Source organism: Bufo gargarizans, unplaced genomic scaffold (assembly GCF_014858855.1).
Source record: "Bufo gargarizans isolate SCDJY-AF-19 unplaced genomic scaffold, ASM1485885v1 original_scaffold_909_pilon, whole genome shotgun sequence".
NCBI classification, from domain to species: Eukaryota; Metazoa; Chordata; class Amphibia; order Anura; family Bufonidae; genus Bufo; species Bufo gargarizans.
Window position 1 is genome coordinate 265,249 of NW_025334753.1, and position 14,963 is coordinate 280,211.

Sequence of the window (14,963 nt, forward strand, 5' to 3'; positions counted from 1 at the left end):
TGACTAAAGCTATGAAAATGAGCAAAGAGAGCAACATGTATATTTGTGATACTCTTTATGTCCCCTACAGGACACCAGGAACTGTTTAATGCATGTAAATGTGCTGCCATAAAATAAACTATTATATCTACTAAAGTCTTATATGCTGCTAGATGTGGATACAGGCTGCCTGTTCTTCATACTGTGGTATTATTGTTCCTGTTTTACCATATGACATCACATTATCTGCCTCTTCCCTCCAGTAAATGTGATCTTGTATTGAGTTCAGGTCTCCACATGATAATGTAGCATTTTGGGAAGAATATACACCCTAAGACTCCAGCACTTGAGGTCAGTATGGCGAATATCTCCACAGCCACCATGTATTTCCCTTTGGTGCTGAGATAAGCTGGGATCATGGCGATCCAGACACTGCAGAACACCAGCATGCTGAAGGTGATGTACTTGGCCTCATTAAAACTGTCCGGTAATGTCCGAGCTAAAAAAGCCATAATAAAACTAATAATCGCCAAGACCCCCATATAACCCACGACTGAGTAGAAACCAATAACAGAGCCTTCATTACACTGCACAATGATCTTTTCCTGATTGGAGTGAGTGTCCAGCTCTGGGAAGGGAGGTGCTAGAGTCAACCAAACCAGACAGATCATTACTTGAATGGACGAGCAGAACAACACCAGAGAATTAGACCACTTGCTTCCAATCCAGCGTTTCCAGGAGCTGCCGGGCTTCATAGCTCTGAAAGCAATGCAAACCATGATGGTTTTGCTCAAGACACAAGAAACAGCTACTGAGAAGAGGATTCCAAATGAGACCTGACGTAGCATGCAAGTGAGGTCCACTGGATGTCCGAGGAACAAGAAGACACAGAGGAAGCTCAGCATGATGGAGACCAGGAGAAGGAAGCTCAGGTTTCTGTTATTGGCCTTGACGATGGCCGTGTCTTGGTGCAAAATAAAAGTAATAAGAATCATGAATGTAAGGAAAGAAAGTAGAGTAGAAACCAGAGAAACAACCAGGACGATTGTGTCATCTGTGTAGGAAAGAAAATCCTGAAGTTTTGGAACACAACGATCCTTCCTCTCATTGGGCCAATCAAGGTCTGAACATTTCTTGCAGTTTTGACTATCTGGAAATCATGAGAACAATCACTCATTAGATATGGCACAAAAAACATCTCAAAACTTATTAGTTAGAGCAGATTTTCAATTGATTTGCTTGTTTCTATCCACACAGCCAATATAGTGAAAGTGAAATTTACTTTCTAAATGTGACATTAAGGGCAATGGGTGAGCATAGACATTACAGGAATGGAATGGGTTGAGTAGGATTTTTTTTTGTACGATTATTTGTTTGGGAACGTAAGCTAAGCTGCTTTGGCTTTTTCACACTGTCAAAACTTTTAGTTTTGTTGCTAGTAGTGTTGAGCGCGAATATTCCAATAGCGAATTTTCATCGCGAATATCGGCACTTCGAGAATTTGCGAATATTTAGAATATAGTGAATGCGTAAATAGATAGCGGCTCACCCTTCCTGCTTTCACAGATAGGTGCTCTCACTAATATGTGATTCACCCTAATCACGGATTAGTAGATTGAGAAAGTTGTAGATATAGTGGGCACTCGATATCTGGACATGCATAGTGGGTACAACATATTTATTTACATAGAAATCAATATAAAACAATATATAAGAGACAATTAAAATATAGGTGATAAGAGGTAAACCACGAAAAGTTGGTAAAAAGGTTATTCATTAGTGATAAGAGGTACAGTATATTCAATAAAAAAGTTCTGATATTGCTTAATAAGGTGCGCTTGATAGGATCCTATTATTATATTCCAGTATGTTTGGGGAAAAGTCATTTGTTAGTCTTGGTTATATAGCATATGTTGTTTTACATCACAATCACCACTATAGGATACCGATTTCAGTCAATCTGGGTGTTAGTCCTTATTGGGGGTTATTATATGCAGTTAGTTGTCAATACTCACTGCTGGCTGCTCAGTTCTTTCTGTAATCTGGCAGTGGTGGCGTCCCACCACAGGTCAGTACACTCACCCCTCTTTCTTCACCCAGTGGCGTGTGTCTGCCTGTAGTATCCTTCGGTGCTGTGGCTGCGATGTTCGGGACCTTCTTCCGGTTTCGATTCCCACGTCACCTGGAAGCTATTCAATTCGCCTGATTTAGGCTCCTTACGTATTCCGGAGGCGGTACCAACCTCCTTGCATATGCTTTTATGAGTCTTGTTGTTGATTTTTCTGCAATAGCCCACTGTATGTTTCAGTAATATTACTATAAGACGTCTTCTAATATAGGGATCTCATCCACTCCTTCTATACGCGTTTCGAGGTTGCCCACCTCTTCCTCAGTAGCTTGTTTTTGAGATCCTATATTGCCTCCTTATATACCCATATGGGATGCGTCATTTAGCTAATTAAAGTTCCTTACAAAATCTGGTGTGTATCCAATAATAAACCCTTTATTTGCACCTTGTTGTGCATTGTCTATATAGGATGCATTACCTACACATTTGTAACATATGAACCCTTCTCTATAATGCAATATAATATGACATACCTGGAGAGTTTCTCAATCCTTAATATTCTTTATATAAATATATATATATATATATATATATATATATATATATATAGTATTCATGCGGTTTTCATGCGTTTTTTAGTTTCCACCCTCTTTCTTCTCCTTTCTCACTATATAATAATAAAACTGGGATTTGTTTGTTTTCCCTTTTTATACAATTCATATTTGATTCATATTTTCTCATGATGTGTGGGGGTGGGGGCCCTCCACCGAGAGGAGATCGGAGTGCTGATAACACAGCCAGACTCCGATGTCTCATCAGCGAAGGGCACCCATCCCTCATGGATTATAGGAAACCAAATATCTCAAAGTCTGCGTTGAGACATTCAGGTAATAAAGAATTAAAATCATATATGCGCCATGCTTCCTGTCGTGACATGTTGGAAATATGATCTCCTCCCCTCCAATGAATATCAACTTTTTCAAATGCCAAGAATGTTAGTTGGGAGGGGTCTTGATTATCATGGTATTTAAAGTGTTTTGACAGTGAATGCTTCTCGTATCCATTTCAGATTTTTGTCATATGTTCTGCGATCCTCGTTTTCAATAATCTTTTTGTTCGTCCAATATATTGTTTCCTACAAGGGCACTCAATCAGATATAAGACATTTGATGTATTACAGGACAGAAATGTATCAATCTCATAAGAAAATAAATTTGTGGTGGAGGACACTTTATTTGTTTTTTTTTCGGAAATTTTGTATTTTTACAGTTGTTGAATGTATTACACCTGTAGAATCCCTTTAAGTTGAATATATTATGGTTAGTACTTTTTTCTTTTTTACTGTCGGTGCTACTTTTAGGGATAAATTAGGTGCCTTTGTGTACACTATTTGTAGGCCATTAGCTAGATATGGAGCTATTAGTCTATCTTTTGTAACATGATGCCAATGTTTTTTGACAATATTTTCAATTTTTTTTATGTAGTGCACTGTATGGCAAAATACATCCCCTGTTTTTTGGTCTATTTCTAACCTTGTTTCTTTTTTTGCCTCAAAGAAGGTTTTTCTGTCCATATTTTTTACTTCTATTAGGGACTTCTCCACCTGTTCCAGGGGGTACTTCTTTATAAGGAATTGTTCTTTCATAGAAGTTTCTTCCCTAATGTAATCTTCTTCTCTTATACAATTGCGTCTCAATCTTCTTAACTGTCCCTTGGTAATATTTAGCAGCCATCTTGGTAGATGGCAGCTTGTATATAGGATGAAACTATTTCTAGCTACTTGTTTCTGGTATGTTTGGCATATCAATTTGTCCTCTTCTTTTTTAATAGTTAGATCCAGAAACTCTATCTGCTTTTTGCTCATATTTGAGCTAAATTTTATATTATTATTATTATTTAAATTTATATGCTCGAGAAATAGTGTCAATTCATCTTCTGTTCCTTGCCAAATGAAGATCACGTCATCAATTAATCTTCGCCAGAGCACCAGGTTCGTCCCCAGCTTTGGCGCTATGTATCGATCTTCCCACTGCGTCATAAATAAATAAACGTAGCTGGAGGCGAACCTAGTGCCCATGGCGGTTCCTCTTGTCTGGAGAAAGAAATCTTAATTATATGAGAAATAGTTGTGGGTCAAAATATATTCCACCCCTTCTGCTATATATTTTATTTGCTCTGGCAAATATTCTCCATATAATGTCAACTGTTGTGTTAGGGCTTCCAATCCTTGATCATGTCTTATTATGGTATACAAAGAGTTGACATCAAGGGTACCGAGAATCCAATTAGAGTCATATTTCAGATTCTCGATACTCTGTACAATTTGGGTAGTGTCCTTAATATATGAAAAGGTTTTCCTCACTACTGGCTGTAGTAATTTGTCCAGATATTGGGATAAATTGGATGTATACAATCCTATACCAGAGATGACGGGTCTCCCTGGAGGATTTATTGGATCTTTGTGGACCTTTAGAATAATGTAGAAAATGGGCATACGTTGTGGTGTTCCCATAATAAATTTGGATTCCTGTTCATTTAGAAATCCTTTTTCACAGCCCCTTTCTACATATAATTTCAGAGATCCACTGAATTCCTTTATTGGATCTGTTTTGTAGTTGTTTGTATGTTCCAATATCTGCCAATTGTCTCCTACATTCATTGTCATATTTACATGTGTCTAAAATCACTATCGCTCCTCCTTTATCAGCAGGGTGGATAGTTACATTATCTGTCACCACCAGACATCTGAGAAGCTATGACAGACGTTCTTCAGAACCTCCTGCTTGAGGTTCTTTTGTTTTTGCTTTCGTTTTGTCATCTCGTTAGCCTCTCTCAGCTGTCATGTAGTTGCACTGATTGCATCCCTTTAAATCCCTTCCCATACTGCATCACTTTGCGGTTTATACAACTTCCTGGAGTGTGTACATGCTGGATGCTACAACTGATCCTTCTACAGATAAGTCTGTTCATTGATTTGTGTTTTCCTGTTTGCTTGATCCTAGGTGACCCTGACTCCCTCCGTATTAAGTGTAGGGAGCCGGTGGTCGTGTCCCCTCACTATTATAGGTGTATACTATAGGTGTCATACAGTCGAGGCACGAGGGCATGCAATTTTCTATCATAGAGATCTTTGCATGGGCTGAGAAGATAGGGAGAGTTTCAGGGCTTAAATAGGGGTCACCCTTTTGTTCCTTAGTTTCGGATCAAGCCAGTCGGGTCCTTATTTGTAACTTCTTGTTTTCTGTTACACCATCCATGACATCATCATTCTGTTGTAATTGTTTAATTGCTTGAACTTCATGTGGCTTAAGATTATTGAATCTTTTAGATTCCCCTTTTATTTTTCTTATATCAGCTTCCACATTTTTCTTAAATGTGGTTATATCCTGTCCCATTTCGTGTCTTGGATATATTTTACTTTTTAGTTTAAGGTCCGTGTGTGTATACATCCCCTGTTTTTCACCTTTTAGTATTGTGGGATTCTTGAGAAAATATTTTTTTAAACACAATTTACGTATAAACTTCTCAATACCTATGTAAGTGTCAAATTTACTTAGAGGTGCTGCGGGTGCAAATTTTAAACCTTTGTTGAATAGTGAATGTTGTGCTGCTGTTAATGTGATTGAACTTAAATTCATTATAGAGTTATCCTCTTCTTTTTTCTGAGTTCTGAGTTCTGATGGTGCTGGTGATAATTCCCTACAAGTGTCTCTTTGTTGGTGTGGGATGAATACTGATTCCTTGCTTGGTATGTTTTCTGAGGATATTGATCCTGATTCTTTTTCTGTGTTTCCTCTCTGTATCTCAAATTGTAAATGTGAGCCGTAATTGGTGTTGTGTGATATTGGTCCTGTGGTGATTGTCGGGAGGGTTTTGTACGTATCCTGTGGTGTGGGGGTGTGCGGTCTTAAAAAAGGGGATTAGTTAATGCCTCATTTCTGTTCGTAGTTTGAATATTATAGTGTGTTGGTCTCTCTTCATTTGTTTCTTTTTCTCTCTGGTTAGGAATTTTGCTAGTATGTTCCCTATCTCTTATTTCTTCTTTTGTGTTTTGTCTATCGTTTTTTACTCGATTTTGTATTTTCCTACTTTTTTTTAGACATAATCTCCTGTTCCACTATCCCTAGTTGTTTACATATTTTTTCATGCCAATTCTTAAGTCCCATTTTTTGGGAGTTTATCCAGGGTTTCTCTCAGATTCTATTTTTCCTGTGACGTCTTCTAATATCAACATTCTCCTTTTAATAATTAGTTGTACAAGTGCTATGGATTGTAATTTTAGAAGATCTTCCCATGCTTTATTAAAGGTATCACTACATAGATCCTGAGCTGGGGCCTTAGAGAGTCTGAGTCCCCTTGGTACAATTCTGCTCCAGGTGGCGGTTTAGAGATTTAATTTCCCACCTTTGTTTCAATTGTCTAATAAACACCCAGATTGACTGAAATCGGTATCCCATAGTGGTGATTGTGATGTCAAACAACATATGCTATATAACCAAGACTAACAAATTACTTTTTACCAAACATACTGCAATATAATAATAGGATCCTATCAAGCGCACCTTATTAAGCAATATCAGAACTTTTTTATTGAATATACCTCTTATCACTAATGAATAACCTTTTTATCAACTTTTAGTGGTTTACCTCTTTTATCACCTATATTTTAATTGTCTCTTATATATTGTTTTATATTGATTTTTATGTAAATAAATATGTTGTACCCACTATGCATGTCCAGATATTGAGTGCCCACTATATCTACAACTTTCTCAATTTAGAATATAGAGCAATATATTCGTAAAGACCAATATTTGTCATTTTTTTCCATCTGAACACATGATTCCTCCCTGCTTCTTGCTTGTGGGCCAATGAGTCATTGGCCCACAAGCAAGAAGCAGGGAGGAATCGTGTTCAGATGAAAAATAAAAAATTCATATTCTAAAAACAAATATATAGCACTATATTCTATAGTGCTATATATTCGTTTTTGACCCACGCATGTATTGAGCGCGCAATATTTGCATATAACGCGATCAAAACCTTGCCGATTTTCGCGCTAAAAAAAAGAATGCAGAATATAAATAATATACGAATTTGCAAATATATGACAAATATTCTACAAAATATTAGCGAAATATCACAAATTCTAATATGACCCCTGCCGCTTATCACTAACCTTAAGGATGGAGACTTTAAAAATTTGTCTTCTCAGAGACTAAATGATTTTAAGCTAGCAAAAAACCCACATAATAAGATAATAATTATACAGTTTGTCTAATGGTAATAAAACTTGAAGCAGATGAGAAAGTACTAAAGTCTTTATACCGGTGGCGTTAGAGATTTCTCCCGAGGAGCACTGGACACAGTCATAGCAGCAGGAATAGATTCTGGACTTCAAGACTTTCCAGGTTCCTGGTAAACAGTTCTCTGAACACTGAGATCTAGGGATCTAGGAAAACAATAAAGAAAACATATAGTTAATGAGTGAGCTTCTGGAACGATCCACAACTTTACTAAGTACAGCGTTTTTTTTTCTTTTATACAGAATGAATAGTCTTGTTATTGCCACGCCTTCTTGCTCAGGGCAGAGGCCTTCAGGGAAGAGGCCTTCTTTATGATTTAGAGCTGTTAGTAACAGTCGTATCTTACATCAGGAGCATTCCTGGAGCACCTAATCCCCCTCTACTGCATTGACACCAAAAGATGTCACTGAAGACTGGAGACCTGTGCTGTCAAAAGATGGTGGGAGGTCATAAAAGGGGTTAGCCGATCTCTGAAATTGATGGGCATATCGATAGGATGAACTATCTATGACAGGTGTGGGTCCCACCTCTAGAAGTGACTCCTATTTCCAGATTGAGGCCCTCCATTCATCGCTATGGGAGTTTGGGGCACCCTGCTCAACAGAGTCTACACACCGTGTAGCACTCAGCCTTTTCCATGGAAAATTTGCGATTAGAATATTTGCGATATACACTACACTACCCATAAATAACTCCATCTATTGGATTCATAGTCTTGTCATAAGACTATGAAACCAATAGATGGCGCTGTTCATGAGTCATTACAAGCAGGGCAATAGTCCTCAGATACACCCTAGCAAGCTTATATTACTGCAGATAAAGTGCTAGAAGATGTGTGAATGATAGCAGCAATCCAATATACACTTCAGTGTTAGCGCAAGCTTTTATAAGCTGAGTGGTGCACGGTGTGTGGACTCTGTTGAGCAGGGTGCCACACTTACTAGCGCCCCAACAAGATGAACAGCGCCATCTATTGGTTTCATTGTCTTATGACAAGACTAACTTTAACATGCTCATTGGCAGCACATCTGCTTCCCAGATATTATCTCTAACCTCCTTTCTTGGCCTTTCACAACTTTCTAACTCTCAGATTCATAAGGACAGTAATACACTTGACCTAGTATTTTGCTAGCTCTGTGTCATTTCTGACTTTAGTAACCCTTCTGTCCCACTCTTAAACCACAACCTTCTGTCCTTCACTGTTACAAGTCCTCATTCATATCAGCACACTCCTACTTATCACACATTTAGCAATCTACATGTTATTAGCACTAAGAAACTTAAACACAGTCTGTAGTCATCATTGTCCCCAATCTCTTCTTTCCTGTCCTTAATTCGCTGCAAGATACTATAATGACATCCTGAAAAGCACCCTGGAGGAGTCACGCCACAAAATGTCTTCAAAATTTATGTTGACAACTCTGCCATTCATCCCTTTCACTCCTCCCTCAGTCCAAAAGTGCCAGCACTTTTTACAGACATCTGTGCTGAAGATTTGGCCACCTATTTCTTAGAGAAAATTGAAAACATCTGGCAGGAAATTAACTCCTAGCCTCTATCATTCATTACTCTCTTTTTGTTTCTCTGGTTACCTTTCCACATTCGACCTAGTCACAGAAGAAGTCTCCAAGCTCCGCTCTTCTTCCCGCCCTACCACATGCATTACTGACCCTATTCCTTCACTTCCTCCAGTCTCTCTCCCTAGCCGTCACTACTCATATAACTAACATTTTAAACCTCTCTCATTCCTGGTATCTTATCTTCCTCTTTGAAACATTCTGTTATAACCACATTATTAAAAAAAAAGTCTTGACTGATCCTCACTAATTACAGTCTCTAATATTCCCTTCATTTATAAACTCCTGGAGCATTTGATCCATTAGAATTAGTTTTTTGAACCCTTCATTCTATAGATACTGCCCTTAACAAATTTCCAAAGTGACAAATAACCTCCTGACAGCTGAATGCAACAGTGACTACTCTCTACTAATTCTCCTTGATCTCTCTGTAGCATTTTACACTGTAAACCACCTTCTCCTCCCCACTATGCTCCAACCTATAAGCTTTAAGGATACTGCTCTCTCTTGGTTTTCTTCCTATCTCTCTAACTGCTCTCCAAGCTGCACCAGATCTCTGGAATGTCCTACCCCAATCAATTAGGTTAATTCACAACATCCACAGTTTTAGGCGCTCCGTAAAAACACAACTTTTTAAGTTGACTCACCACATCTCCTAATTCCCTTATTTTTCATTTATCCCCTAATCATCATTCTTCAGATTATGATCCATTGTCAAATATCTACACCCTATGCACTGAAATGCAGTACAAATATCGGCTGATGGCTGGCTCATGCAGCTTTATATCTACTCCCCCTATTGTGTTAAGATGGCTGGATCATTGTATAAAACAAGCACTTGTCCCCTTTTTTGTCATCCTATCTCCTCATAGATTGTAAGCTTTTGAGGGCAGCACCCTCATTCATCTAATTTTTTACTTTGTTGTTGCCATTTTAATGATGTGGGCTCCTACGACTAGTGTTGAAGAAAGGCAGGTTGTCACTTCAATACGATCTAGTTATTGTTCCAGACAACTTACAGTTCAGTAAAACTGGATCACAGCCGGGTCAGGTAGTCAATCCATAACAATTGAAATAAGTAATGCAGACTCTGGTCTCCTTTAGATCCATCCACAGGCCAGTTTTGCTCCACACGTGCCTTGCACTTGGCGATCTGTAGCCTCTCAATCTAGCAGACACACCCTGCTTCATGCTGCTGACTTTTTAAACACAACTGTGGCCACGTATAAAACCCAGAGTGGATCAGTAAAAGCCAGGCCCGGATTAGCTTATACCAGCTATACTAGGTAGCAACAGCATTCACTATCTTTCTTAGTTGACACTCTAGTTACTGGCTTCCACTCCACCAAGGCTAGGTACCTTGGTGGCACGTCTCAAGTGAACCAAAGCAAACCTGAATATGCAGTTCTAAGTTACTCCAACTCTAAGGAATACAGTATCTTTCTCGATACTAAAACTCAGGATAGGTATCAATATCAGATCACTTGGGGGTTTGATACTTGACATCCCCACCAGTCAACTCAATGGAGGCTAAGCTGCTGACCAATTTGTTCTAGCTTCATCTATTGTTTTTTTTTTACAGCACCAGTGACTGCTGAAAATGGTTGATCATGAGAATACCGGTTGAGAATAGGTCATAAACATCAAGAAAACAGGGAACTCCTTCAATGAGTCCAAAATCTCCCAATGAGTCTTTTCTACCCCAAATCATAAGTTATTTCAGTTTTCCTCTTCTTACTATTTTCTCAAGAGAACCCAGAGCAGCCTCCATCTCACCTTGTTGATGCTATTTTTCCATATGATCTTCTCCACTTTGATATTAAATGTAAGAAGATTTTGTACTGTTTTTGTAGATCCAACATATTTTAAGACAAGCGATCCATTCTGTAAACTGAGCCAATTCACTATGGAATACTGAGTGATGAAATCTCCATTTTCATAGAAGACACGATTTCCAGCAACATCCTTCTGGTTTCCCAGGAACCAGTGAAGCTGGAAGAATGAAAGGAGGAAATGTGTCTGGTTATTTCCAGCAAACCAGTCACATATGTGTAATGTCTACTGAAGAAGTACAAAGGGTCACCAGTAGAGTTGAGCGAACACCTGGATGTTCGGGTTCGAGAAGTTCGGCCGAACATCCCGGAAATGTTCGGGTTCGGGATCCGAACCCGATCCGAACTTCGTCCCGAACCCGAACCCCATTGAAGTCAATGGGGACCCGAACTTTTCGGCACTAAAAAGGCTGTAAAACAGCCCAGGAAAGAGCTAGAGGGCTGCAAAAGGCAGCAACATGTAGGTAAATCCCCTGCAAACAAATGTGGATAGGGAAATGAATTAAAATAAAAATTAAATAAATAAAAATTAACCAAAATCAATTGGAGAGAGGTTCCATAGCAGAGAATCTGGCTTCCCGTCACCCACCACTGGAACAGTCCATTCTCAGATATTTAGGCCCCGGCACCCAGGCAGAGGAGAGAGGTCCCGTAACAGAGAATCTGTCTTCATGTCAGCAGAGAATTAGTCTGCATGTCATAGCAGAGAATGAGGCTTCACGTCAGCCACCACTGCAACAGTCCATTGGCATATATTTAGGCCCAGCACACACACAGGCAGAGGAGAGAGGTCCCGTAACAGAGAATCTGGCTTCATGTCAGCAGAGAATCAGTCTGCATGTCATAGCAGAGAATGAGGCTTCACGTCAGCCACCACTGCAACAGTCCATTGGCATATATTTAGGCCCAGCACCCAGGCAGAGGAGGGAGGTCCCGTAACAGAGAATCTGTCTTCATGTCAGCAGAGAATTAGTCTGCATGTCATAGCAGAGAATGAGGCTTCACGTCAGCCACCACTGCAACAGTCCATTGGCATATATTTAGGCCCAGCACACACACAGGCAGAGGAGAGAGGTCCCGTAACAGAGAATCTGGCTTCATGTCAGCAGAGAATCAGTCTGCATGTCATAGCAGAGAATGAGGCTTCACGTCAGCCACCACTGCAACAGTCCATTGGCATATATTTAGGCCCAGCACACACACAGGCAGAGGAGAGAGGTCCCGTAACAGAGAATCTGGCTTCATGTCAGCAGAGAATCAGTCTGCATGTCATAGCAGAGAATGAGGCTTCACGTCAGCCACCACTGCAACAGTCCATTGGCATATATTTAGGCCCAGCACCCAGGCAGAGGAGGGAGGTCCCGTAACAGAGAATCTGTCTTCATGTCAGCAGAGAATTAGTCTGCATGTCATAGCAGAGAATGAGGCTTCACGTCAGCCACCACTGCAACAGTCCATTGGCATATATTTAGGCCCAGCACCCAGGCAGAGGAGGGAGGTCCCGTAACAGAGAATCTGTCTTCATGTCAGCAGAGAATTAGTCTGCATGTCATAGCAGAGAATGAGGCTTCACGTCAGCCACCACTGGAACAGTCCATTCTCAGATATTTAGGCCCCGGCACCCAGGCAGAGGAGAGAGGTCCCGTAACAGAGAATCTGTCTTCATGTCAGCAGAGAATTAGTCTGCATGTCATAGCAGAGAATGAGGCTTCACGTCAGCCACCACTGCAACAGTCCATTGGCATATATTTAGGCCCAGCACCCAGGCAGAGGAGAGAGGTCCCGTAACAGACAATCTGGCTTCATGTCAGCAGAGAATCAGTCTGCATGTCATAGCAGAGAATCAGGCTTCACGTCACCCACCACTGCAACAGTCCATTGTCATAAATTTAGGCCCAGCACTAGTGTTGAGCGGCATGTCCCATATTCGAATTCGCGAAATTTTGTGAATATTCGAAAGAATATTCGTAAAATATTCGCGATTATTCAAATTCGTTATTATTTCGCATATGCGATAATTCGAATTTTCGCATCGCATAATACATATGCTATGCAAAATTCACATGTGCGCTAATGAAATCGCCTTACGAAGATTCGCAACTCAATTCAATCACTAATGTATGAATGCAATGCCCTTTGCCTCTGTTCTGGGACAAGTGTAGATATTCGCATGTGCGCTAATAAAATCGCCTTACGAAGATTCGCACCTCAATCACTTTCTAGGGAATGTGAGACTTTTGGGAATCAATCGAGATACAGTGGGGGGTGATGACAGTAGTTGACAGAGTACAGATCAATGTAATCTGTAAGGTGGAAAGTAAAATAAAAAATACGAATATTCGTAAATCGACTTTTACGAAGTTCTACGTATTCGCGAATATGGTGCTATACTATATGAATGCACAGGCCTTTGCCTCTCTGTTCTGGGGACAAGTGTAGATATTTGCATTTGCGTTAATAAAATCGCCTTACGAAGATTCGCAGCTCAATTCAATCACTAATGTATGAATGCAAAGCCCTTTGCCTCTGTTCTGGGACAAGTGTAGATATTCGCATGTGCGCTAATAAAATCGCCTTACGAAGATTCGCAACTCAATTCACTAATGTATGAATGCAAAGCCCTTTGCCTCTGTTCTGGGACGTGCCGATATTCGCATGTGCGCTAATAAAATCGCCTTACGAAGATTCGCGCCTCAATCACTTTCTAGGCAATGTGAGTAAGATCTGAGCTGTTGGACCTTTGGGAAACAATCAATTATATGTGTACTGTAATTTTGTGGGGGGGGGGGGGGAAACAAAAAACGAATATTCGTTTTTACGAATATATAGCACTATATTCGAAATATTCGCGAAATCGCGAAGTTGCGATATTCGCGAAAAAAATTTGCTTTTCGAATATTCGCGCTCAACACTACCCAGCACCCAGGCAGAGGAGAGAGGTCCCGTAACAGAGAATCTGGCTTCATGTCAGCAGAGAATCAGTCTTCATATCATAGCAGAGAATCAGGCTTCACGTCACCCACCACTGTAAGAGTCAATTTTCATAAATTTAGGCCCAGAACCCAGGCAGAGGAGAAAGGTCCCGTAACAGACAATCTGGCTTCATGTCAGCAGAGAATCAGTCTTCATATCATAGCAGAGAATCAGGCTTCACGTCACCCACCACTGCAACAGTCAATTGTCATAAATTTAGGCCCAGCACCCAGGCAGAGGAGAGAGCTCCCGTAACAGAGGATCTGGCTTCATGTCAGCAGAGAATCAGTCTGCATGTCATAGCAGAGAATGAGGCTTCACGTCACCCACCACTGCAACAGTCCATTGGCATATATTTAGGCCTAGCACACAGGCAGAGCAGAGAGGTCCCGTAACAGACAATCTGGCTTCATGTCAGCAGAGAATCAGTCTGCATGTCATAGCAGAGAATGAGGCTTCACGTCACCCACCACTGCAACAGTCCATTGGCATATATTTAGGCCTAGCACACAGGCAGAGCAGAGAGGTCCCGTAACAGACAATCTGGCTTCATGTCAGCAGAGAATCAGTCTGCATGTCATAGCAGAGAATGAGGCTTCACGTCACCCACCACTGCAACAGTCCATTGGCATATATTTAGGCCTAGCACACAGGCAGAGCAGAGAGGTCCCGTAACAGACAATCTGGCTTCATGTCAGCAGAGAATCAGTCTGCATGTCATAGCAGAGAATGAGGCTTCACGTCACCCACCACTGCAACAGTCCATTGGCATATATTTAGGCCTAGCACACAGGCAGAGCAGAGAGGTCCCGTAACAGACAATCTGGCTTCATGTCAGCAGAGAATCAGTCTGCATGTCATAGCAGAGAATGAGGCTTCACGTCACCCACCACTGCAACAGTCCATTGGCATATATTTAGGCCTAGCACACAGGCAGAGCAGAGAGGTCCCGTAACAGACAATCTGGCTTCATGACAGCAGAGAATCAGTCTGCATGTCATAGCAGAGAATGAGGCTTCACGTCAGCCACCACTGCAACAGTCCATTGGCATATATTTAGGCCTAGCACACAGGCAGAGCAGAGAGGTCCCGTAACAGACAATCTGGCTTCATGACAGCAGAGAATCAGTCTGCATGTCATAGCAGAGAATCAGGCTTCACGTCAGCCACCACTGCAACAGTCCATTGTCATAAATTTAGGCCCAGCACCCAGGCAGAGGAGAGAGGT

The 14,963-nt window shown here is 40.7% G+C and overlaps 1 protein-coding gene across 1 annotated transcript; it reads right to left on the bottom strand.

The window, feature by feature from the left end:
- Positions 1-221: 221 nt before the first annotated feature.
- On the bottom strand, positions 222-10,922 carry LOC122924220 (vomeronasal type-2 receptor 26-like; the record flags this gene model as incomplete). The annotated part of the gene is made up of 3 exons (XM_044275141.1): positions 222-1,129; positions 7,376-7,499; positions 10,707-10,922. Coding segments are annotated over 3 exons (1,248 nt in total), but the record flags the coding sequence as incomplete, so codon positions are not given.
- Between the last annotated feature and the right edge of the window lie 4,041 nt (positions 10,923-14,963).